This window comes from Stomoxys calcitrans, chromosome 3 (assembly GCF_963082655.1).
Source record: "Stomoxys calcitrans chromosome 3, idStoCalc2.1, whole genome shotgun sequence".
Classification (NCBI taxonomy): Eukaryota; Metazoa; Arthropoda; class Insecta; order Diptera; family Muscidae; genus Stomoxys; species Stomoxys calcitrans.
In genome coordinates this window covers 68338090-68365906 of record NC_081554.1, presented here as the reverse complement: position 1 = coordinate 68365906, position 27817 = coordinate 68338090, and the positions used below count along the sequence as shown (strand labels likewise).

General features: G+C 39.2%; 1 protein-coding gene and 1 long non-coding RNA gene across 9 annotated transcripts in view; one reads left to right on the top strand and one right to left on the bottom strand.

Annotated features, from left to right (window-relative positions):
• The window catches only part of LOC106086135 (uncharacterized), a 91855-nt gene that overhangs the window by 19261 nt on the left and 44777 nt on the right, over window positions 1-27817 (bottom strand). The window lies entirely within an intron of this gene.
• Window positions 4310-10643, top strand: LOC106086134 (trimethyllysine dioxygenase, mitochondrial-like). 8 transcript variants are annotated; one of them, XM_013250671.2, is made up of 4 exons: window positions 4310-4380; window positions 5370-5385; window positions 5481-5878; window positions 9652-10643. In XM_013250671.2, the coding sequence occupies exons 3-4, from the start codon at window positions 5683-5685 to the stop codon at window positions 10554-10556; spliced, it is 1101 nt and encodes a 366-aa protein (XP_013106125.2). In that variant the 5' UTR covers window positions 4310-4380; window positions 5370-5385; window positions 5481-5682; the 3' UTR covers window positions 10557-10643. The 8 variants fall into 8 exon arrangements, with proteins under 8 accessions (XP_013106125.2, XP_013106131.2, XP_013106126.2 ...); XM_013250677.2 differs by having other exon boundaries at window positions 4312-4380; window positions 5370-5654; window positions 5710-5878; XM_013250670.2 differs by lacking the exon at window positions 4310-4380 and adding an exon at window positions 4429-4459.

Below are 27817 nucleotides of genomic sequence, written 5' to 3'. Positions count from 1 at the left end.
CCCCAAAGCCCACCTGGTCGTTTAATTTGGAACCATCCGTATAGAAGTCTATGTAACTTCTATACCAGGGATATCGCAGTTCCAATTGGTTCTATTAGGAATAGTAGCGACTCGGGCAGGGTGTAATCCACACTGCCTTGAACATCGGATATTGAACAAGAAGCCATCCTTTGGATCCGGTTGACTATTGAGCAGTAAGTGGACTTTTAAAGCACCGTAGCGCAGAGGTTAGCGTACCCGCCTATGACGTTGAACGCCAAGGTTTGAATCCTGGCAGGACCATCTGAAAATTTTCAGTGGTGGTTATCCCCTCCTAATGCTGGCGACATTTGTGAGGTACTTTGCCATGTGAAAACTTCTCCCCAAAGAGGTGTCGCTCTGCGGACTCGGACTCGCTATGCGGAATCGGACTCGGCTATAAAAAGAAGGTCCCTTATCATTGAGCTTAAAATTGAATCGGACAGCACTCATTGGTTTGGGAGAAGTTTGCCCCAGTTCCTTAATGGAGTGTTCATGGGCAAATTTGCATGGTACTGGAGTTGTTATAAAAGAGGATGTTTTTTTTTATTCATGGTGGTGGGTAACCACCATTTTTATTTGCTTCTTTTCACCCTCATCCTTTTGCACCAGATGTCTTTTAAGTTATATTTCAAAATTCTGCTCATCCTACGTCCTGTACAAAGTTCACTCATTTTTTTACATTTTTGGTACTTTTTTATAACAAAATTTTCTATTTCTAGAAACTTCGGTGACTTTTAGTCACCCAAGTTTCAAAATTTAGAGCTTTAGTTGAATTTGCAAAGAAAGTTCCAAATAGTACGAATTGTGGTACTAAACGTACTATTGTTCCCAATTCCGCTACGGTTTTCCAAAATTTTTTACCAAATCTGTTTTTTTTTTTTTGAGACGCTCTTTGATTTGAGCCCAAGAACATTCTCCTAGCCCTATCCATTCGCTCTGGACAAAAAGTACCAATTTTGAACGATTTTAATTTTTTAAGAAACTTCATGTGCGAACCCAGCCTTATCGCGTGCCTCCGACCTGAGACCAACATACATGCAAAATTTCATAATTCTAGCTTTAGCCGTTTGGGCTGGGCAGTCAGTCAATCACACGACTCTTTCATATATAGAAGAAGATAGAGCTAACTGTTTGAATTTCAAACAAACGTATCTCTATTCATTCTCAAATGGCATATATTTTACTACTTTTTTCGATTCTATCCCATTGTGCGCAGTCTTAATGAAAGTAAACGTTGTTTAGATAAATACCATCCGACTCCGACCATACAAAATTATTAATCATCTCTCGAAAGCGCTAACAACTCACCGTAATTGTTTATCTAAGCTCATTTTCGAAAAACTAAGGTCCAATGAACCCCTCAGACCATAAACCGTACCAAACATACCAAACATAACTATTGGGTTTTCCAAGCCTCAGATGCTACAGTTTGGATGTAGTGCAGTTCGATTTGATTTGTGATTTGTAACTGCAAGCTGTTTGTTTAAAATGTTTACCAATACAAAGTTTTTATTAATTAGTTAACGTTACTAGCGAGTTCAAACGAAATTACCGCAGTGTCCATATAACCCTAGAATTTTATTACAGTCTACAATATATTCGTATTCAATATACATTATCGCAAATCAATAATATTACAATGTAATCAAATCAGAGAAACACAATTTGAAAATACAATTGTTTTAGCAAGAACAATTGTTTTGAATTATTCTAAGGGTGATTTTTTAAGAGCTAAATAATTAAAAAACAAAAGGCGTTAAATTCGGCCGGGTCGAACTTTGGACACACACCACTTCGGTTATATATATACATTTGGTTTCCTTTCGTCACAATCCGGTGAAAAATTAATAATTTAATCCCCCATAGCAGCTATACCGAAATATGGCCCGATTTGGAACAAGTTCGGCACGCACATTGAGTGGTCTTATAAGTACAAGTCATTATTCAATTTTGTAGAACAAAATATTGGTATTTTTGGTAGCCATATCCAAATATAGATCGATCTGTACCATATAGGACACGGATGTCGAAAAGCCTATCGTAAGTCACACTGTCAAATTTTGGCGAAATCGGACGATAAATGCGCCTTTTATGGGCTCAAGACGTTAAATAGAGAGGTTGGTCTATATGGCAACTATATTCGAATGTGAACCGTTAAATTAAAGAAGGATGTCGAAGGCCCTAACACAACTCACTGTCCCAAATTTCGGCAACATCGGACAATAAATGCGCCTTTTATGGGCCCAAAGCCTTAAATCGTGAAATCGGTCTATATGGCAAATTTGGACCGACCTCAACGAAATTGCACAAAGATATCGAAGAGCCCAAGGTCTATATGGCAGCTATATGCAAGTCTGGACCAACCTCGACACGGATGTCGAAAAGCCTAACATAAGTCACTGTGTCAAATTTCGGCGAAATCAGACAATAAATGAGTCTTTTATGGGCCCAAGACCTTAAAGCGAGAGGTCGGTCTTTATAGCAGCTATATTCAAATGTGGACCGTTAAATTAAAAAAGGAATTCGAAGGCCTTAACACAACTCCCTGTCCCAAATTTTAGCGGACAATAAATGCACCTTTTATGGGGCCCAAGACCTTAAATCGAGAGGTCGGTCTATATGGCGGGTATAGCCAAATCTGGGCCAAATTGAAGCAAAATGTCGAATGGCCTAACACACCTCACTGTCCTAAATTTCGGCAATATCGAATAATAAATCCACCTTTTATGTGCCCAAAACCTTAAATCGAGTGATCGGTCTATATGGCAGCTATATACAAATCTTGACCGATCTGGGCTAAATTGCAGAAAGATGTCGAAGAGCCTAGCACAACTCACTGTCCCAAATTTAGGCAAAATCGGACAACAAATGCGCCTTTTATGGCCCCAAGACCTTGAATCGAGAGACCGGCCTATATGGCAGCTATATCAAAATCTAGACCGATCTGAGCCAATTTGCTGAAAGATGTCGACCGGCCCAGCACAACGCACTATCCTAAATTTCAGCGACATCGGATAATAAGTGCGTCTTTAATGGGCCCAAAACCTTAAATTGAGTGATCGGTCTGTAACAAAATCTTTACCGATCTAGGTCAAATTGAAGAGGAATGTCGAAGGACCTAACATAACTCAATGTCCCAAATTTTGGCAAAATCGGGCCCAGGACCTTCTATCGAGATATCGGTCTACATGGCAGCTTTATCCAAATCTGGACCGATCGGGTCCAAATTAAAAAACGATGTCGAGTGGCCTAACACAACTCACTGTACCAAGTTTCAGCAAAATCTGATAAAAAATGTGGCTTTTATGAGCCTTAGACCTTAAATCGGCGGATTGGTCTATATGGGGGCTATATCAAGATATAGTCCGATATAGCTAATCGTCGAACTTAACCTGCCTATGGGCAATTAAAAAAGAATCTGTGCAAATTTTGAGCTCAGTACCTTTTGTTTTAAAGACTGTAGCGTGACCGCGACTACGCTTCAAAAGGTCGATCCCCTTAGACCAATTATGCAATACTCTCATCAACAATTCGGCCGGTATCTCACGAATAAATGCTTCAATATTGTCTTCCAATGCGTCAATTGAAGCCGGCTTGTCTGTGTAGACATGAGCATAGCCTCACAAAAAATTGTTTAAACGCGATGAATCGCACGATCTACGCGATCGACCGATCCCGAAAGTGAAATAAAATGTTCAACGAACTCGTCTGTCAATAAATCCATTGCTAGGTGTGTTGTGTGTGAACATGTCATGCAAGTCAAGCTCTTGCATTTTGGGCAAAAAAAAGTTGGATATCATCTCACGGTAGCGCTCACCATTCACAGTTACGTTACGATTCGCATCATCTTTGAAGAAGTACGGTCCAATGATGCCACCAGCCCATAAACCTTCGCAAACTGTGACTTTTTCTGGATGCATTGGTAGCTTTTGCAATGTTTCTGGCTGATATTCACTCCGAAATCGACAATTCTGCCTATTTAGTTACCCATTTAGCTAACAATGAGCTTCGTCGTTGAAATGGAAGAAGCGCGCGATGAAATTTCTTAACAGAGCAGGCGTTTTGATAGTAAAATTCAATAATTTGCAAGCGTTGTTCGTTTGTAAGACGATTCATGGTTAAATTATTGGTCAAACTAAAGATGTTTGACAGTGAAACAAAACACGAAATGTGAGTGCGCTGTTTAAACCAGTGTTGCCAAAAAGATAATTGCTATAAAATCACCCTTTAGTTAAAAGATTAAATCTTAAAGATTAAAAAATTTCACCTGAAGCGGTTGCAGTTGTAGTTTCTACATTCAGACAATAGAATTGAATAGGCATTAGGGAAATTTAGTTTAGGCATTGAAGTGAATTAATTGTAATTGGAGATAGTTTGAGTTAATTATTGAATTTTGAGAATTTGTTTTTTTATTTATGTTAAAAATAATCAATGAAGGGTGCAAATTATTTCAAAATTGACATTAAATATGACATTATTAAATTATGCAAATTTTGCCCATGAACATTCCACTAAGGAACAGGGGCAAACTTCTCACATATCAATGAGTGCTGTCCGATTCAAGTTTAAACTCAATGATATGGAGCCTCCTTTTTATAGCCGAGTCCAAACGGCGTGCCGCAGTGCGACACCTCTTTGGAGAAAAGTTTTACTTGGCATAGTACCTCACAAATGTTGCCAGCATTAAGAGGTGAAAATCACCGCTGAAAATTTTTTCTAATGGTCTCACCGGGATATATTTAATGTCAATCCCGGCGAGACCATCAGAAAAACATTTTCAGCGGTACTATGCCAAGTAAAACTTTTCTCCAAAGAGTTGTCGCACTGCGGCACGCCGTTCGGACTCGGCTATAAAAAGGAGGCTCCTTATCATTGAGTTTAAACTTGAATCGGACAGCACTCATTGATATGTGAGAAGTTTGCCCCTGTTTCATTGAGTTTAAACTTCAATTGGACAGCACTCATTTATATGTGAGAAGTTTGCCCCTGTTCCTTAGTGGAATGTTCATGGGCAAAATTTTCATTTTTTTACATTCTTATAAGGATTAAAAGTAAATAAGCTCAAGCTTTTACACCGAAACATTCATTGAATAATTCTTCAAGAACTTTCCCAGAAAACTTGTTTTTTTTATTAATTCTCTAATTTCATACCTTCATCCGTTTGCAATAGTCTTGATCGTCTGTCTGTCTGTCTACCTGTTGCAATCACGCTACACTCTTTAAAAATGAGATATATTGAAACGTTGCACAGGTTCTTTCTTTATCCATAGACAGATTAAGTTCAAAGATGGGCTATATCGGACCATACCTTGATATAGCCCCCATATAGACCGATCTGTCGATTTAAGGTCTTAGGCCGAGTTGGTGGGTATCCAAAGTTCAGCCAGGCCGAACTTAATGCCTTTTTACTTGTGTTCATATACAAAATAGCTAAACAAATATAAATATTTGCTAAAAAGGTTTCCGACTGATAAGAAAAACTCTGGTTCCAGCACCAATTATGAACAAAATGTGTCTACCACCAACAAATTATCAAAACAAAGTGTCTTTGCTAAAAGCGAGTACGTTATCACAACAGCTTGTCGCCTCGTCTTTGTATAAATAACCCAAATGTTTGGATTCTGCCCTAAGTCGTAAGTGAATCATTGTGAGCTCAACATAATGTTAGATATTAAAACCGGTCCCAAGGGTGATACGATTAAAGTGGACTCCCGATGGCTAAGAGATCATTGTCGCTGTTCCAAGTGCTACAATGCCAGAACGAAACAAAGACTTTTCAATTTGGTGGATATGCCCAAGGACTTGAAGGCAAAGGATTTAAAATACACAAAAGATGATAGTTTTCTGGAGATAACATGTAAGTAGACGAAGGCTTATTGAAGATTTCACAGTTAGATATGCATTTTTGGCTGTTACTGTCCAAAAAATTCGGAATATTAAAAACAAAACTTTGTTACCATTTCTACATTATCGATGGTTCAACTTGGGAACAAAGGAATTTATAGTTTTCACACGAAATACTATTCATGCAAAGTTAGTACATATCAGTGATAACTTTCCGATTCAAGTGCAAACTCAGTGACAAGAGACCTGCTTTTTATAAAGCTCCCATATAAACCGAGCCCCGGATTTGAGATCTTGAGCCCCTAAAAGCAGGTGTGGCTATTTGATTTGACTGAAATTGTCAACTTCCGTATTAGTTATTGACTGTGTTAGTTTAGATTGGAGGGCACGCGACTAGTAACCTCGTTTACTAGCTGCTTCATTCGGAGACCTTAGACCCATTTTGCTCACCCTGGAAGAGAGTAGAAGAGAAGAAGAACGATACAATACAGCATATAAGGACAGAAAAACGGAACTTAGGCATAAGACAAGAAGAAACATGTAAACGCGTGCTAAGTTCGGCCGTGTCGAATCTTGGGAACCCACCACAATGGATACTGCTAAAAATTTGTACAAATAAAGGGTGATTTTTTTGAGGTTAGGATTTTCATGCATTAGTATTTGACAGATCACGTGGGATTTCAGACATGGTGTCAAAGAGAAAGATGCTCAGTATGCTTTGACATTTCATCATGAATAGACTTACTAAGGAGCAACGCTTGCAAATCATTTTCAGTGAATCATTTTCAGTGAAATCATTTTCAGTGAATCGACAAATTTTGTTCAGCGATGAGGCTCATTTCTGGTTGAATGGCTCCGTAAATAAGCAAAATTGCCGCATTTGGAGTGAAGAGCAACCAGAAGCCGTTCAAGAACTGCCCATGCATCCCGAAAAATGCACTGTTTGGTGTGGTTTGTACGCTGGTGGAATCATTGGACCGTATTTTTTCAAAGATGCTGTTGGACGCAACGTTACGGTGAATGAACACATTTCGAACCGAACACTGATTTTGGTAATAAAATTCAATGATTTGCAAGCGTTGCTCGTTAGTAAGTCTATTCATGATGAAATGTCAAAGCATACTGAGCATCTTTCTCTTTGACACCATGTCTGAAATCCCACGTGATCTGTCAAATACTAATGCATGAAAATCCTAACCTCAAAAAAATCACCCTTTAGCAACCAAATAAACCGATCTCCCGATTTGAGTTCTTAAGCCCCTGAAAGCCGCAATTGTTGTCCGATTTGGCTGAAATTTGGCACGTAGTGTTTTGTTATGACTTCCAACGTTTTCGAACCGAACACTGATTTTGGTAATAAAATTCAATGATTTGCAAGCGTTGCTCGTTAGTAAGTCTATTCATGATGAAATGTCAAAGCATACTGAGCATCTTTCTCTTTGACACCATGTCTGAAATCCCACGTGATCTGTCAAATACTAATGCATGAAAATCCTAACCTCAAAAAAATCACCCTTTATAACTAAATCTGAACCGATATGACCCATTTGCAATCCCCAACGACCTACATCAATATTAAGTATCTGTGAGGAATTTCAAGCAGCTAGCTTTACGCGTTCGACCGCTGTCGTGATTTCGACAGATGGACGGACGGACGCACGGACATGGCTAGATCGACTCAGAATGTCGGAGCGATCAAGAATATATATACTTTATGGGGCTTTAGAAGAATATTTCGAGGTGTTAGAAACGGAATGACTAGATTAGTATTCCCCCATCTATGCAGATATTGAGCTGAAACTTTGCGCAGATTGCTTTTTGTCCATAGGCAGGTTAAGTTCGAAAATGGGTATTTCGGACTATATCTTAACACAGGCCCCATATAGACCGATCTCCCGATTTAAGGTCTTGCGTCCATAAAAGGAGCATCTATTATCTGATTTTGCCAAAATTCGGGACAGTGAGTAAAGTTAAGCCCATCGACATACTTCTGCAATATGGCATAGATCGGTTCAGATTTGGATATAGCTGCCACATAGACCGATCTCTCGAGTTAAGGTTTTGGGCCTATAAAAGGCTCATTTATTGTCCGATGTCGCCGAAATTCGGGACTGTGAGTTGTGTTGGGCCCTTCGACATTGTTTTGCAACTTTTTCTAAATCGGTCCAGATTTGGATATAGCTCCCATATAGACCGATCTGACGATTTAAGGTCTTGGGCCCATAAAAGGCGCATTTGTTGTCCGATTTTGCCAAAATTTGGGACAGTTGTACAGAGTTGTGTTAGGCCCTTCGACATTCTTCTTCAGTTTGGCTCAGATCAGTCCAGATTTGAATATAGCTGCCATATAGACCGATCTCTTGATTTAAGGTCTTGGGCCCATAAAAGGCGTATTTATTGTCCGATGTCACCGAAATTTGGGACAGAGAGTTATGTTAGGCCCATCGATATTCCTCTTTAATTCCGAGCAGATCGGTCAAGATTTGGATATGGCTGACATATAGGAGGCCACCGTAGCGCAGAGGTTAGCGTGTCCGCCTATGACGCTGAACGCCTGGTCAACCCAGGCGTTCAGCGTGGAGAGACCATCAGTAAACATTTTCTGCGGTGGTTTTCCCCTCCAAATGCTGGCAACATTTGTGAGGTACTATGCCATGTACAACTTCTCTCCAAAGAGGTGCCGCAATGCTGCACGCCGTTCGGACTCGGCTATAAAAAGGAGGCCCCTTATCATTGAGCTTAAACTTGAATCAGACTGCACTCATTGATATTTGAGAAGTTTACCCCTGTTGCTTAGTGGAATGTTCATGGGCAAAATTTGCAATTTGCCATATAGACCGATCTCTGTTTTTATTCGACCACTCAATGTCTGCGCCGAATTTGGAGCTATAGGAAAGTTTTTCAGTCCATATAATTTAATTTTTTAAGATTATTTCATGCAAATGTTGATCGTGACTGCGCCTCAAATCGTCCATACGGTTAGTCCTATTTCTTTCCAACATTTCGGCCTTATCTCATGAATAAATGCTTCAATGATGTTTTTCAATGCCACTATTGAAGCCCCACAAAAAATGGCTCGATCTAAGCGGCCAATTGGCTGGTCCCGAACGTGAAGTGAAATGTTCAACGAACTCGCCTCTCAATGAGTCCATTGTTACACGTGCTGTGCGACATGTGGAACCGTCATGTTGAAACCACATGTCATGCAAGTCAAGCTCTTGCATTTGGGGCAAAAATAAGTTGGCTATCATCTTACGATAGCGCTCTCAGTTACGTTACGATTTGCATCATCTTTGAAGAAGTACGGTCCAATGATGCCACCAGCCCATGAACCCCACCAAACCGTGATATTTCCTAGATGCATTGGTAACTCTTGCAATGCTTATGGCTTCACTCTAAAACCAGCAATACTGCTTACTTACCTACCCATAAGCGAAAAACTAGCTTCGTTGCTGAACAGAAGAAGCGCGCGATGAACTTTCTTAACGAAGCACGCATTTTGATAATAAGTTTCAATAATTTGCAAGCGTTGTTCGTTTGTAAGACGATTCATGGTTAAATTATAGGCCAAACTGAAGATGTTAGACAGTGCAACAAAACACGAAATGTGCTTGAGCAGTTTTAATCAGAATTGCCAAAAGATAATAGCTAAAAAATCACCCTTTAGTATCAATAGTACCTATGTGCACTTGAACTGACTTCAAAGGCATATATGTTTGTGTAAATTTTTCGCCGAATACTTTATTATCAATTATAACATCACTAATACTTCATTTTCTTTTCCAGGGCATGATGGTCACGTTTCCGAATATCAAATCGATTTCATTGTTTCTTCGCAACATGACAGATTTCTAGAAAAATTGGAAAAAGACACCACCCGAACCCTATGGGATGTACCCACAATTGAGAAGAATAAAAGCCAGCTATATTTTAAACTTGGAGATTTGTCCACCTCTGACGCAATGGTTAAAGATTTGATGGGCTCCCTATATCGCTACGGCTTGGTATTTATTACAGATGTTCCGGCTACAACTACTATGACCGAGATGGCAGTAAGACGCGTATTCCCCCTAATGAAGACGCTGTATGGAGAGATGTTTACATTTGCCCAAGATTATCTGCACGATGATATTACCTATTCGCATGATTACATTGGTCCTCACACAGATCACACCTATTTTTGTGATGGTGCAGGTCTACAGGCCTTGCACTGTGTGTTACATACCGGTGAAGGTGGTGAGAATTTCTTTATTGATGGTTTACAAGTCGCTAAGGAATTACGCCGCAGAAATCCCAAGGCCTTCGATATACTCTCAACGGTTCATGTGCCCGCTGAATTTTTCGATAAGGAGGAATGCCATAGATTTTCATCGCCCACGATACGTGTCGATCCAGTGACAAATGAAATTGTTCAATTCCGTTTGAATTTGTACGATCGCTCGGTATTCGATACCATACCGCAAACGGAAATGCGTGGTTTCTATGAGAGCATGCGTGAATTTTTGTCCATTGTGCATGAGCCTCAACATTGGTGGCAATTGAAAATGAATCCTGGCACTGTGGTAATCTTCGATAATTGGCGTTTATTGCATGGACGATGCGCATACACGGGCCAACGTGCCATGACCGGATGTTTTGTTCAAAGAACTGATTTCCTGAGCAAAGCCCGCTTGGCAGGCATCATTGAATGAGGTTCTATGCGGAATATGAAATTAGTGAAATTTTTGTGTACAAATTTTTAAATGCTTTATATATGAATAAATAGGAAATTAAAGAGATATTGTTTTTGTAAGTAGGGAAATGTGTCATTTAAAATCCACTTCATCCCATGGTGTTGGATATGAAATTGCTTAAAAACACCGAAATCCATTGGCTCACTGCCTTCAAGCATTTTTAGCAAGGTGTTGCGTCCCAGTTAGATTTTTCAAGACGAACTCGACATCCTAGGCAAGCATTTACTAATATCTAAGGGGAAATCGTCAATGCCATTAATGGCAACATGAAAATTCCATTGCCTTGCTTGGAGCTTTTTTAAAGCTTTTTTGGAGTTGTTGGTGGAAAAGTAGAGTTTTCAGCTGCTATAAATTTGGTGGGTGACATGTAATAAATTTACCTATTCCTGAATTTAAACATTGTTTACACCATTTCTTAATAAATGTTCAGGCTTTCATAAACAGACACAAGAGGAGAGACAATTTCGCAGTTGTTTAGTTATTTTCTCCAAAGGGAGTGAAGTTTAATGACCATGAGAGTTATGTTAGGAGGGAATATTCAATTTTCGAAAAGTTACTGAAAAGAAATGACCTGATCCATGGATATAACAAAGACATAGCCGTCATTGATGGAGGTTAAGAGAAACTTCACTTTTTTCTGGAGGAAATTTAAGCATTGTACCCTCCTTACCCTTAGGTTGGTTGGGATTGTAAATGGTCCAATCGCTCGATGTTTTGACAGCTCCCATATTAACCTATCTCCCAATTATATTCTTGAGCCTCTAGAGAGCGCCATACTTATCCGATTTGGCGGAAATTTCCAATTTCCGTTTTCTATGATATTCAAAAGATGCGGCAAGCACGGCTGGGAAGTCGGAGTCGGACAATTTGTGACCGGAGTCGTAGTCGAGAAAAGAATCTCCACTTCGTCTCTGAACAAGGAAAAAATCGGTTCAGATTTTTTCTGCATTCTCTCGAAGTTTTGCACTAGGGGTTCTTTATAAGTTTCGACATTAACAAAACAAATTTTTCCCATGAACATTCCACAAAGGAACAGGGGCAAACTTCTCACATATCAATGAGTGCTGCCCGATTCGAGTTTATGCTCAATGATAAGGGGCCTCCTCCGAGTCCGAACGACGTGCCGCAGTGCGACACTTCTTTGGAGAGAAGTTTCACATGGCATAGTACCTCACAAATGTTGCCATCATTAGGAGGGGAAAACCACCGCTGAAATTTTTTTTTATGATGGTCTTGCCGGGATTCGAACCCAGGCATTCAGCGACATAAGCGGACATGCCAAACTACGGTGGCATGTCCGGTGGCCTCCAGTCATAACAGATCACTATGTGTAAAATTTCAGCTTTATCGGACAAAAATTGCGGCTTGTAAGGGCTCAAGAAGTCGAATCAGGAAATCGGTTTATATGGGAGCTATATCAGGATATAGACCGATTTCATCCGTACTTGGCACAGTTAATGAAAGTTGTAACAAAATATCGCATGTAAAATTCCAGACAAACCGGGCGACAATTGTGGCTTCCAGGGGCTCAAGAAGTCAAATTGGGAGATCGGTTTTATGGGAGCTATATCAGGTTTTAGACCGATTTGAACCGTACTTGGAACAGTTGTTGGAAGTCATAGCAAAACACTTCATGCATAATTTCAGATAAATTGGACAAAATTTACGGTTTCCAGGGGCTCAACAAATCAAAGCGGGAGATCGGTTTATATGGGAGCTATATCAAACTCTGAACCGATGTGGCCCATTTGCAATCCCCATTGAGCTACATTAATCTGAGCATAATTTTAGGCGGCTAGCTATACGCGTTCGACCGCTATCGTGATTTCGCAGACGGAAGGACGACATGGCTAGGAATGTCGTGACGATCAAGAAAATATACTTTATGGGGTCTAATATCAGTATTTCACGGTGTTACAAACGGAATGATAAGATTAGTATATCCCAATCCTATGATGGAGGGTGTAAAAATTAAATGTTGATATTATACCCACCACTGAAGGACGTGGATATATTCATTTTTTCAATCCGTATGCAACACATTATAATATCCATTTCCGACCGGTTCAAGATATGTATTCTTGATCGTCGTAAAAATCTAAGATGATCTAGCCATGCCTGTCTGTCCGTCCGTGCGTCTGTCTGTCTGTTGAAATTACGGTACAGTTTTTAACCAGTAAGAGCGTGGTAAGTTCGGCCGGGCCGAATCTTTGGAACCCACCAGCATGGTTTCTGCTAAAAATTTATCAAACTAAATTTAGTTGAAGGGCATAATTTTATTCTATAACTATAGCTTCTAGGAACCGAACAAGGATAACCGAGAGACCGGTTTATATGGGAGCTATATCAAGTTATAGACTGATTTGGATGGTACACCGCATGCAAAATTTCAGCCAAATCGGACAAAAATTGCGGCTAGTAAGAGCTCAAGAAGTAAAACCGGGAGGTCGGTTTATATGGGAGCTATATCAGATTATAGACCGACTTGGACCGCACCTAAAACGGATGTTGGAAGTCAAACAGAACACTAAATGCAAAATTTCAGCCAAATCAGACCAAATTTCTGGCTTCCAGGGGATCAAGAAGTCAAATCGAGAGATCGGTTCATATGGGAGCTATATCAAGCTATAGACCGATTTGAACCGTATTTGACACTGTAGTTAGAAGTCATAAGAGAACACTATATGTAAAATTTTAACCAAATCGGATAAAAACTGCGGCTTGTAAGTGTTCAAGAAATCAAATCGGGAGATCGGTTTATACGGGAGCTATATCAGGTTATAGACCGATTTGAACCCTACTATGCTCAGTTGTTGGAAGTCGTAAGAGAGCACTATGTGCAAAATTTTAGCCAAATCGGACAATTTATATGGGAGCTATTACAGATTATAGACCGATTTGAACCGTATTTCGTACAGTTGTTGGAAGTCATAATGGATCACACAAAAACTCAAATCGGGAGATCGGTTTATATGGGAGCCGATTTGGCCCATTTGCAATCCCCAACGACCTACATAAATATTAAGTATCTGTGCTAGATATAGTATTACGCGTACGACCACTATCGTGATTTCGACCGACGGGGGGAGGTTGATTGATTAAGTTCGAAGATGAACTATATCGGACTATATCTTGATATAGCCCCCATATAGACCGATCCGCTGATTTAGGGTCTTAGGTCCATAAAAGCCACATTTATTATCCCATTTTGCTGAAATTTGGGACATTCAGTTGTGTTCGGCCAGTCGACATCCCAGTTCAATTTGGGCCAGATCGGTCCAGATATAGATATAGCTGTCATATAGACCGATCTCTCGATTTAAGGTTTTGGACCCATAAAAGACGCATTTATTGTCCTCCGAAATTTTGGACAGGGATTTGTGTGAGGCCCTTCGATATCCCTCTTCAATTTGGCCCAGATCCGTTCAGATTTGGATATAGCTGCCATATAGATCGATCTCTCGATTTAAGGTTTGGGACCCATAAAAGACGTATTTATTGTCCGATTTCGCCGAAATTTGGGACAGGGATTTGTGTTAGACCCTTCGATATGCCTCTTCAATTTGGCCCAGATCGGTCCAGATTTGGATATAGCTGCCATATAGACCGATCTCTCGATATATGCTTTGGGCCCATAAAAGGCGCATTTACTGTCTGACTTCGCAGAAATTTGCGACAGGGATTTGTGTTAGGCCCTTCGATATCTCTCTTCAATTTGGCCCAGATCCGTTCAGATTTGGATATTGCAGCCCTATAGACCGATCTCTCGATTTAAGGTTTTGGACCCATAAAAGACGCATTTATTGTCCGATTTCGCCGAAATTTGGGACAGGGATTTGTGTTAGGTTTAGGTTTAGATTTCGGTATAGCTGCCACATAGACCGATCTCTCGATTTAAAGTCTTGGCCCCATAAAAAGCATTTTTATAATCCGATTTCGCTGAAATTTGAATCAGTGACTTATGTTAGTCTTTTCGACATCCTTGTCGTATATGGTTCACATCGGTCTTTATTTGGATATTACTACCAAATGGACATATATTTTGTTCTACAAAATTGAACAATGACTTGTACTTATGAGACCTCTTAATATCCGTGTCGAATTTGGTCTAAATCGGAACATATTGCAATAAAGCTGGTATGCGGTCATACATTATGCATTTTTCACCGGATTATGACGAAAGGTGGTTTACATATAGAACCGATGTGGTGGGTATCCAATGTTCGGCCCGGCCGAACTTAACGCCATTTTACTTGTTTTAAACAAATTTTGTGGCATTGGACATTAATGTTATTTAGACGTTTCTGGGGTTGGAGAGGCCCCGTAGACACCTTGGACCGAATTCTTATAACAGATGTGTACTCAACTTCCAAACACCTATCTTTTGGCACCCATATTGTCCCAACCGGTATATATGTCCTGTTAAGAGACACCAAGGAATTAATTTTTATATCAGCTTTTTACTATACTTTTAAATAACTTACATCTGATTTCCATATTGTCCCAATCGGTAAATATGCCCTGCTGAGGATTTCGGTGGGTGGGGAGGCCCCTCAGGCCCCAAGGAATACATTTTTATGTCAGATTTCTACTCTACTTTTAAATACCTTTCATTTGATACCCATATTGCCCAAATCGCTAAAATTGTCCTGTTGGGAGGTGCTTTTGGGAGTGGGGAATCCCCCCGACATTAAAGGTAACTTTTTAATGCCAAGTACGACTCTACTCTTAAATACCTCTCATTTGAAACCCAATTTGCCCAAGGCGGTATAAGTGTCCTGTTGGGTGGTGTTTTTGGGGGTGGGGGGATCCCCCGCCCCCGCACACTAAGCGTGATTTTTTTGCCAAGTTCGCACTCTGCTCTTAAATACATTTTATTTGATACCCACCGGTGAAGGCCACCGTAGCGCAGAGGTTAGCATGTCCGCCTATGACGCTGAACGCCTTGGTTCGAATCCTGGCTAGACCATCAGAAAAAATTTTCAGCGGTGGTTTTCCCCTCCTAATGCTGGCAACATTTGTGAGGTACTATGCCATGTAAAACTTCTCTCCAAAGAGGTGTCGCACTGCGGCAAGCCGTTCGGACTCGACTGTACAAAGGAGATCTCTTATCATTGAGCTTAAAACTTGAATCGAACTGCACTCATTGATATGTGAGAAGTTTGCCCCTGTTCCTTAGTGGAAAGTTCATGGGCAAAATTTGCATATGCATATTGTCTCAGTCGGTAAACATGTGCGTTCGGGTGGGTTTTGAGATGGGGCGTCCCCCCGGGTTAGTTGACTCCAAAATTTTATGCCAATTTCGTATTTTTTTGGGTACCATAAGGTGGCATGCAAAACTTCGTTTAATTCAGTGCAGCCATCTCAAAGGTCTCGCGTTTTTGAAAATGGGGGTATGGGGGAGGGTCCGTGTGTCGGTCCACAGAGATAATCAGGCAATTTGAGAGCAGACGATCTTATAAGACTAGGACCTTCCCTACACATTCCAAATTCAGGTTATTCAAATCTAATACGGTAAATTAATCTGTGGCCTCACTTTTGCCTGACACTGTTGTAATTCCTCTACAGTTCAAAATTTATAAAGCCTACCGAAACAGCCTCAGAAATACAATTTTTAAGCCATTAAACATATGTGGAGAGGTTATGTCAACATTACATGACATTTTGTTATATGTTAGATATGTATCTATGTATACACAACATACGTCTGCCTCAAGGAACACATATGCGAACATGTGTATTTCAATGTGCTACTAGACACTATTAGATTAATGTGCAATAAAATTGTTTAACAACATAATTTCCTCGAAAGGCATAAAATCTCAATTCGTCGCAAACAAACACTTGGCATCAACTTATTTTTCTGAAGATTGTCGTATTAGTTCCAATGACATTGATTTTATAGTCTACAGCGAACACTGTTTCAAATATAGTCCAAATATAAATGGGTAATAAATGTCGAAAATATGATGGAAACAGTTTGTCGATTACCTGGGAAGGCTGTAAATCATTTAAAATTTTAGTTTATTTCTAGCACAAGGCATAAAGCGAAGCCTTTTTTCGCTGCAACTTGTTAGGATAATGGAGGTCATGCACCTTGAGATGTTTGAGGAAGACAGTTGAGAGAAATGTTGTTCAGTGTGCTAAGAGAAATTTCAAATTCTATTGTGGGTTTTGTTGGTACAATGGGGGGGAATTTAATGATTAGGAAAATTTCGATTTCTGCTCTGGAAGTCAGAATAAAGCCCCGAAATTTATTTCTAAGATTTTAGTGCATTTTGTGTGACACATTGAAATTGAAATTTTTGTATGCATGAAATTTATTCCATGAAAAATCTGTGTCAGCCGATGCATCACTTTGCATTTACACCTCTCAAACAAAACTGACTTTAATCTGAAAACTACATTTACGTTTAAGCCATTCAATTAGGCTGATCACAGTGGTGATAACATTAGCATGGTCCCCAATGATACACCCTGTTGTGGAATGTAGATTAAATATTTGTTGGCTGATTTGCTAATGACAAACCATCATTCATTTCTGGCTATCTCTGGAAAAAATTTCTAAATGACATTTTTTATATTTACTCATTTTTTATTAAATCACCTGTCGTTATTTTTTCACCGCTTAATAAAGCAAAATTATTTTGTACCACTTTGCATAATTAATGACTTAATAACTTGGTGAACTAAAAACACACTTTTTCTTTTGCAAACCCACCGCGCTCAATTCAATGTCCCAATGCACCAGACTGGGAACAGGCTAGGCCTGCCCCATACCACATCAGATGGCAGTAGACGGATCGAACCCAACCCAATGCGGCTGACCAAGAAATACCAAAAACCATATCAACTTATCAAATCACAACAACGCTTACAAATAAATCGCAAGCGAATTTTTGCCAAACACTGGTGAAGACATAGGCCGCAGCTCTGGCACTGCCCATAATAAACACTTCTGTCGGAGTGAGAGAACACTTTAAGACAATTTTCAACTAATTACGCCTGCAAGTTAGTGGCGGCAATGTTTTGTTGGTCATCAATTGCACATTGGATGCAATACGCAAGATAGTGAGACAAATAAGGACAGTGAGAAAGGTTAGGCAAGTGCAATTGATATCAGCTGGCACTACATATTTGTATGATTTAATTCTTCTACTTCTATAACATCATGCAATAAGGGACCTCCTTCTTATAGCCGAGTTCGAACGGCGCTCAGTGAGCTGGGGAAACAAAATAATTGGAAATAGGTTAGGTTGAAAAGGGGGTGCCGATATTAATCCACCTCATGCCAATATGGACATACACCTAAGCCTGTAACCGGCTTGTTGTGCCCTCTAAATACAAAACAGGTAAGAGCGTGCTAAGTTCGGCCGGGCCGAATCTTATATACCCTTCACCATGGCTCACATTTGTCGAGTTCTATGCGCAGTATCTCTTTTTAGACCACCAAATAATATTGAATAAGAAATAATATTATGCTATTGCAGCTATATCAAGTTATAGTCCGATTCGGACCATAAATGAATGCTGAACATTGTAGAAGTCATTATGTAATATTTCAGGTCATTCGGAAAAGAATTGAGCTTCGTAGCGGCTCAAAATATGAGAGCTGTATAAGCTCTAATACGGTTTGATCGATTCAGGCCATATTAGACGTTGTACAAAATTTCAGCCAAATCGGATGGGAATTGCGCCCTCTAGAGGCTCAAGAAGTCAAGATCCCAGATCGGTTTATATGGCAACTATAAATGGTCCGATCTGAACCATATTTCGATCAGATGTCGGGAGGCTTAAATCAATTCACTGTTTACAATTTCAGCAAAATCGGGTAATAAATGCTGCTTTTATGGGCCTTAGACAGATGGGTCTATATGGCGGCTTAAATCAATTCATTGTTTCAAATTTCAGGGAAGTCGGGTAACAAATGCAGCTTTTATGGGCCTTAGACCCTTATCCGGCAGATAGCTCTATATGACATTTTTATCAAAATATGATCCGATTTGGCCCGTTCAAGAACATAACAAGCGTGAATCAAAAAGATGTATCTGGGCCAAATTTCAGCTCAATATATCAATTTTTGAAGGCTGCAGAGTGATTACAACAGACGGTCAGGCAGTCTAAAACAGATCTCAGTCCCTGGGTTTTCAATGCAGACACATAGGGTCACTCTGTCTTCTAGCATTGATCCATCCGTGTGACATGATCTTCCAGATGGTAATAATAGGGTTTTGTCAATCCAAGAGTGTGCCGCTAGCAGCTATGCCTCGCACTTGACCTCAAGGTTCATCCCAGGTATCCGAAAGGAAACCTCTTCCCTTCCGTCCAGGTTTCCTATGGTCGCCTCGATTATACCGCAATTGTAGGAGCTGCTCCCATTGTCAATCCGTTCTCCCATCGCCTTACGCCTCAAAGCCGTCTGTCTGTCTGTCCGTCTGCCCATGTTAATTTGTGTACAAACTACAAGTCGCAATTTTCATCCGATCGTCTTCAAAATTGGTATGGGCATGTCTTTCGGCCTAGAGACGAAGCCCATTGAAATTGGAAAAAATGGGTTCAGATTTGGATTTAGCTGCCATATATATGTTCGTCCGATTTGCAATAATACAGCAATAAAATGGTCATTTGTTAACCGATTCTCTCGAAAATTGGCAACAAGGGGTTTCTTATGAATCTCGACATTACTGGTGAATTTCATAGAAATCGGTTCAGAGTTGGATATAGCTCCCATATGTATATATCGCTCGATTTTTACTCCTAGACCCACTGCAAGCGCACTTATTGACTAATATTCCCAAAATTTTGTAGAACGCTTTCCTCGACGACTTCCACAATATCCATAAAGTTTGGTCGAAATCGGTTCAGATTTAGATATAGCTCCCATGTATACGTTCGTTAGATTTTAGGTAATTTGTTGTCATTTGTCAACCGTAGTTATTACATAACCTAATAACCTATCTGAGTACATCCGCCCAAGGTTATCAAAATTGGTTCACCTAATGTATTTATAGGGTAGGTGTAGGGTATTATAAAGTCGGCACCGCCCCACTTTTGCCTTTCCTTACTGGTTTATGCATACGATATGTCTATTGGCTTGTTGTTCAAACACGTCACCAGCGTCCTAAACGTCGTGGTTCTCATAGTTCCTTCTATACCAATAGCACAAGTATATTGGGTCGTATGCCAAAATCGGTTTAGCAACCCTCTTGTATTGAATATCCACGGATTCAACCCCATTTCATGCTTATGGTTGTACTTCATATATAGACCGATCTTCTGAGTGGAACTATTTGGCTTAAGTGAAACTCACGGACAAATTTAAGTCAAATCGTTTTAGCCAATTAGGCCATTCAAGAACGACTATTATTTTATATTCCCAAATACATATAACAATGTGGTATATTTTGGGTAACATACTTATCCTAGCAAAGATAAATACTATAAAGCTTTACTACTTTTTTACTTTTACCCAACGTGCATGACCAACAATCTGACACCTACCACTGCCTGGGACACATCGAACAATCATGGAAGAAGAACATCAACTGCAACACTACTATGGAGACTGTCACACCATTGAATTGCAAAAGTAGCGCAGTAGTTATTCGAAAAGAAGACGAAGCATCCAAGTACTGAATTTGATTAATTGTTTGCAACTCGAAGCAAATGCAATGCAACACAAGTTGTGATGGAAGTCGTAGTCTCCTGCTGCCAGTGGCAAAGCCACCAAACTGCACAGCCTGTAAAATCCATGCAAACATTAAAAGATAAGCTTAGCATATGTCCATCCTTTGTCCTCTGTACATACATACATACCCCTACGGTCACAATTATATGAGCATGCCATTTGCTGCAAACTGGGATGTGCGAGATGTAGAAAATGTTGTGCTAGCTACGCACGCTACTTGCTATGCGCAATCGAAAAAATGCTTGTACCGTCCACATGTGAGCTTCGCTAAATGAATGGCTAACTCTGGCACGCGTATAATGTGTATGATAAGTGTACATATTCTGTCCAAGATGATGAAGTTGCTGATGGTGACGATGATGCGTTGATGGTGTCAAGCCAAGTAACATAAATAGTAAGTGGTTTACCCAGCAAACATATCGAAGAGCTGCAAACACTACAAATCATTTGAGGTGAGTTACAAGGAAAGGAAATATCATTGGGTAGTGGATTATCCATAAAAAGGAGACTTTGGATTTATCACTGATAACATTGTGCCTTGTATAATCCAAAAGATATGTTGTTTTGACCAAATGCACCATTCTCAACTCTTCCATATTAAACATTATTTTATACATATATAATATATTAAATAGTATATTCTTGGAACTGGTCCTTTGGATCTATCACTGATAACATTGTGCCTTGTATAATCCAAAACATATCTTGTTTTGACCAAAAGCACCATTCTCAACTTCCATATTGAAAATTATTATATACATATATATTGGGTTGCCCAAAAAGTAATTGCGGATTTTTTAAAAGAAAGTAAATGCATTTTTAATAAAACTTAGAATCAACATTAATCAAATATACTTTTTTTACACTTTTTTTCTAAAGCAAGCTAAAAGTAACAGCTGATAACTGACAGAAGAAAGAATGCAATTACAGAGTCACAAGCTGTGAAAAAATTTGTCAACGCCGACTATATGAAAAATCCGCAATTACTTTTTGGGCAACCCAATAATATATTAGATAGTATATTCTTGGAACTGGTTCTTATTGTCTCCATATATTTCTCTTATGTTTTCTATTTCGTCGTCGAGATACAAGCTATAAAGTTAACTGGGTTCTGTAGTACAATCTTCCACAACGATCCGCAGGCAACTTCAAAACATTTTGTAAATGCTTTTCATTTCATTTGCTGCATTAATGAAGATAGTAAATTTGTTAAGGAGGTCATTTTCCAAAATTACAGTATTGGGGACATATGAGACATATTGATGATTAATACATATTTATGCCACTAGGGAAGAAAGCAAAGATGAGAGAAATTTGTTTGTCACAGCATCGTTGACTTGAACGCGATCAGATGTATTGAAGTCAGACCTACAAATCATTGAAGATGGATAATACTATAATTATATATTCAAGAGTATAGTGAATGATAATGCTCACATAGTTGTTGTTCTTCTTTCTTGAGCTTAAAAAGTTTGAAACTGCTTGGTCACATTGTCCTTTGAGTGTTCATATGGCGTAGGGAATTTGTGTCGACCCAATAACACAATGCCCTGCAAACAGTTCATAAATCAATTCGAAAATGATACAATGTTGCTTATGAGGATGGAATTTCCCCATTCAATCGTGAGGTATAATTTAATAGTGGTGATACAGAAAATTATACTGTTTTTAATACCCTACACCACAACTGTTGCACAAGGTATTTCAACATTGTGCATTTGTTTGCAACGCTAAAAAGGAGAAGACATATTCCTTGATAAGTATACCGATCGGCTTAGAATCACTTCCTGATTCGATTAAGCTATGCTCGTATATCTGTATGTTCATGTATTTTTGTGGTCAATTTGTTGTCAGATTGTATAAAATTTCGACAATTCATTTGTTAAGCCCAAGGACAACCCTACCGAGTTAAAGAAATGCATGTATAGCTCCCATAAATAACTTTCATCTGAAATGACCTTCTAAGTAGAGCTGGCAAAATATCGATGGTACTACCAATACCACCACCGTAGGATAGGGGGTATATTCATTTAGTCATTCCGTTGGCAACACATCGAAATATCAATTTCCGACCCTACAAAGTATATATATTTCAGATCGTCGTAAAATTCTAAGACGATTTAACGATGCCCGTGTGCTTGTCCGTCTATCCGTCTGTCCGTCCGTCTGTTGTAATCACTCTACAGGTTTCAAAAATTGGGATATTGAGCTGAAATTTGGCACAGATACGTCTTTTTTATCCATGCTGGTTAAGTTCTTGAACGGGCCAAATCGGACCATTTTTGGATATAGCTGCCATAAAGATTTTCCGATAAAGGGTCTGAAGCCCAAAATTAATTTTTCATCCGATTTTGCTGAAATTTCAAACAGTGAATAGTTCTAGGCCTCCCGACATCTGACCCAAATATGGTTCAGATTGGAATATATTTAGATATAGCTGCCATATAGACCGATCTGCCGATAAACGGTCTGAAGCCCATAAAAACTTTATTTATTGCCTAATTTTGCTGAAATTTAAAACAGTGCGTAGTTTTAGGCCTACCAACTTGTGACCCAAATATGGTTTAGATGGGACTATATTTAGATATAGCTGCCTTATAGACCGATATCCCGACTAAGGGTCTGGAGCCCATAAAAGCTTTGTTTTTTAACCGAATTCGCTGAAATTTGAAACAGTGAGTAGTATAAGGCCTCTCAACTTCGAACCTAAATATGGTTCAGATCGAACTTTATTTAGATATAGTTGCCATATAGATCGATCTGCCGATAAAGCGTCTGAAGTCCATAAAAGCTTTATTTTTTATCCGATTTCGCTGAAATTTAAAACAGTGAGTAGTTTTAGGCCTACCAACATCTGACCCAAATATGCTTTAGATCGAACTATATTTAGATATAGCTGCCATATAGACCGATCTGCCGATAAAGGATCTGAGGCCCATAAAAGCCCTATTTATTATCCGATTTTGCTGAAATTTGACACAGTGGGTAGTTTTGGGCCTACCAGCATCTGACCCAAATATGGTTCAGATCGGACTATATATAGATATAGCTGCCATGTAGACAGGGTCTGATGCCAATTAAAGTATTATTTTTTATCCAATTTCACTGAAATTTGAAACAGTGAATAGTTTTAGGTCACCCGTCATACGACCCAAGTATGATAAAAATAGGACTGTATTTAGATATAGCTGTCATATAGACCGATATGCCGGTTAAGGGTCTGAAGCTCGTAAAAGCTTTATTTATTAACCGATTTTGTTGAAATTTGAAATGCAAAATTCAACAGTGAATAATATTTATAAGACCACTCAACATCCGTGCCGAATTTGGCTGCATAAGTTATCCAATTTTCATCGAATTGTGACGAAAGGGGGTTTACATATATACCCGAGGTGGTGGGTATCTAAAGTTCGGCCCGGCCGAACTTAATGCATTTTTACTTGTTTGATTTGATATCGATTGATATTTTTCCGATGGATACTATCGCAAAAGTAAATTTTTTGCAAAACTATACAAAAATAAGCAATCCGTCACTGAGTATATTCTTTAAGATACATTGCGCCTATAGAGGGCGCAATTTGTATCCGATTAGGCTAACATTTTGCGCAATGATTTCTCTCATGACTTCCAACTGACTTTATTAACCTTGGTTTTATTTGATCAGTGTATTGTTATTGCTTCTATATAAATCGATCTCCAAATTTTTACTTCTCATTTTCGTTTAAAATAAGAGTGATCAATACTATCGATATTTATTATTAAAACTAGCCTCAAGTTTCATCCGATTTGGCTGAAATTTGGAGCAAAGACTTGAGTTATGACTTCCAACATAGCTGCAAAGTACGATCCGAATCGGTCTATAAACAGATATAGCCCCCATATAAACCCATCCCTGGATTTGACTTCTTGAGTACTCAGAAGACTCAAGTTTCATCCGATTTGGCTGAAATTTGGAGCAAAGACTTGAGTTATGACTTCCAACATACATGCAAAGTATGATCCGAATCGGTCTATAAACAGATACCGCCCCCATATAAACCGATCACCGGATTTGACTTCTGCAGCCCTTAGAAGCCTAAATTTTCACCTCATTTGGCTGAATTTATTACTATGTTATGACTTATAACATCAGTGCCAAGTTTTATTCGAATCGGGCAATATGTTGATGATGGCGATCGAAGACCTGCGAAAGGCCATTCATTTCTGCTTTCAAGACACACTAACAATCATAGAGTAATTCAAGAACTGAATTCTTCGTTTAAAATACAACATTGTATGCGACAATTGAGAACTGAGTAAAACTGATAAAAAAGACACCAAGTAACGAAATGAGTATGCATTCACTCATGAGCCCTTCAGCAAAAAGAAAGATTGATTCGGATTTCAGTGAGTGCACGTTGTACAATGCATGTATTCGGGTACATTTTGCTTCAGATAGAGTACTATTTTTCTTGTCGTCTGCTTTCGTAGCACGAAATTCGGACGAAGGCAACGTGGTTCACACACACACAGGCCTGGTTTTTTTTTGTGTGAGAACACAAATGATTTGTGTGATCAGTTCATATTTTAAAAATGACTGCGAGACGCTTTCATATACAGCTAGTGCAGTGAGTAATTTCTCATAACTCACTGTAGCGGCTATGAATGAGATAAAAATACTCCCAAGTACTGAATGGTGGTTGTTTTTCAAGATTATCTTCAGTGTCTCGCTCTTCAGTGGTCTTGAAATACAACATCATGGGGGTTTAGTCATTCTGTTTGAACCATTCGTGCTTTCGACAGACAGACGGACGGACAGACGGGCGAACATGGCTGGATCGACTTAAAATGTCATGACGATCATGAATATATAACCTTTATGGGATCTTAGCCAAATATTTCGAGAAGTTACAAACAGAATGACGAAATTAGTATACCCCCATCTTATGGTGGAGGTTATAAAAAAATCTTGCTTCCCATCAACAGAATAAAACTTTGTAAACACGACAATCTATTTCAAATGATTTACTAGAACTAGATTTATTCTAACTAATGCTGCTCACTTATGGCACAGCATGCAATAACATATTACACACTGTTCTGTTGTATGCATCATCGTCTGTTTGCCATAGGTGTCATTTAGGAAGACAAAAGTGATACATTACATGGCTAATGGAGCATTTTAATTATGACACCGTTTGCCATCTAACAGAAGCTGTTCCTTCATTTATTCAACCGCTGCAATCACTCATTCGCCCGTCCGGGTGAAAAGCACCGTTTTGCAACACTCCCATGAGAATTTGTTCTATATTTGTTTTGAGACGTGATATTGGACAAATGACCAAACAACCGATGCATGACATGCACCGGTTTTAAGTGACCTTTAAAAGTATTTGCTGACTTTGGGGTTTGTGAGTAAAAGTTCTGTTCATTTAAGTGGCAACCAGCTAAATAGTCATTCTCGTTATGATGGCTTCAAATATACTTTTATTTTCCAGCTGCCTGTTTTTGGAATCTTACCATGCGCCAGCATCCTTTTGCCATCGTGACACAAAATATTCTTTGGAAATCACACAAAATATGAGTTAGTGGGCATTTGTCATTGACCCTTTTCTTCGTTCGAAGGCTGTTTTAATTGACCATTATTTGTTGTTCATTGGTTTATTGGTGATGGTCATTGTTTCCATCTGTATCGCATACAGCAGACCTGTGAAATCAATACCACATTACCTCCTGCCGGTCTTTGTTAATATAATGGGGGTGTTTCAACCTTTTAACTACATGTTGAGGGACAGTGGTTTTGAGATGTTTTGAAGCAAAATATTGAAACAGTAGAAGTGAAAAAATGTTGCCGCAATTGGATAAACAATTGAAGTACATTTGATTTGAGGGTTGAAGATTCCTGTCAGGATTTCTATTGCGGTAATTTTTATGACAAAGTTCTCTCCCTGAGATATACGAATTTTTGAAGCAGAGCAATGAAATGTTTATATCAGTATGCCAGACCAGATAACCAATCCCAACCATCTTACTGACTTCGACGTTGATCGATATTTTAACATTCGCGAGCACAAAGTACAATACCTCAAACTCCAAAGTAAAAGTACATATTTTTAAGGTCTTTCCTAGAATGGCGCTCGATGCCCGATAGACTGAGATTTTCTCTAGCCTTCCTAAAATGCAATAAAATTAAGACTAAACACAAATTTAGATGCCAATTTGCAATTTAGACCTCATTGTGTTTTCCGACGTTTGATTATGTCAACGTCGCAACCTGGAATAGAATAGAAAAAAAGTAAAAGCGTCCTAAGTTCCGGGCCGAATCTTATATACCCACCATGGATCGCATTTGTCGAGTTCTTTTCCTGGTGTCTCTTTTTAGGCAAACAAAGGAAAGGAAAGGATAAAAGAAAAGAATTGCTATGCCATTGGAGCTCTATCAAGTTATGGTCCGATTCGGACCATAATGGAATGACTGTTGGAGACCATCGCCAGAGCCCCTTTAGGGGCTCATAAAGTAAAATAGCGATATCGTTTTATAGGGGAGCTGTATTAGGCTATAGACCGATTCAGACCATATTTGACACGCACGTTGAAGGTCATGGGAGAAGCCGTTGTCACCCAAATCAAATAATAATTGCGCCCTATAGAGGTTCAAGAAGTGAAGACCCCAGATCGGTTTATATGGCAGCTTTATCAGGTTATGGACCGATTTGAACCATACTTTGAACAGTTGTAGAAAGTCAAAACGAAACACGTTATGCAAAATGTCAGCGAAATAGGGTAGGATTTGCGCCTTCTAAAGGCTCAAAAAGTCAAGATCAGTTTATATGAAAGATCAGTTTATACGACAGCTATATCAAGTTATGAACCGATTTCACCCATTCTTGGCACAGTTGTTGGAAACCATAACAAATCACCTCATGCAAAATTTCAATGCCAAATCGGATAGAAATTGTGCCCTCTAGTGGCTCAACACGTCAAGACCCCAGATCGGTTTATATGACAGCTATATCAGGTTATGCACCGATTTCACCCATACATAGCACAGTTGTTGGAAATCATAAAAGAAACACTTCAGGCAAAATTTCAGCAAAACTGGATAAAAATTGCGCCCTGTAGTGGGTCAAGAAGTCAGGATCCAAGATCGGTTTATATGGCAGCTATATCAAAATATGAACCGATATGGCCCATTTACAATCCCAACTGACCTAGGCTAGCTTTATTTCTTCGAAAGTTAGCGTGCTTTCGACAGACAGACGGACATAAAATGTCATGTCGTCTCAGATCCCATAATTTATGGGGTCTGAGACGAATATTTCAAGGAGTTACAAACAGAATGACGATATTAGAATACCCCCATCCTATGGTGGAGGGTATAACAAGTAAAAGCGTGCTAAGTTCGACCGGGTCGAATCTTGGGAACCCTCCACCATGAATTCTTCTAAAAATGTGTACAAACTAATCTTAGTTGAAAGGCATAATTCTATTCTACATACCAAATCAAAGCTTCAAGAAACCGAACAAGGACAATCGAGAAACGGGTATATAT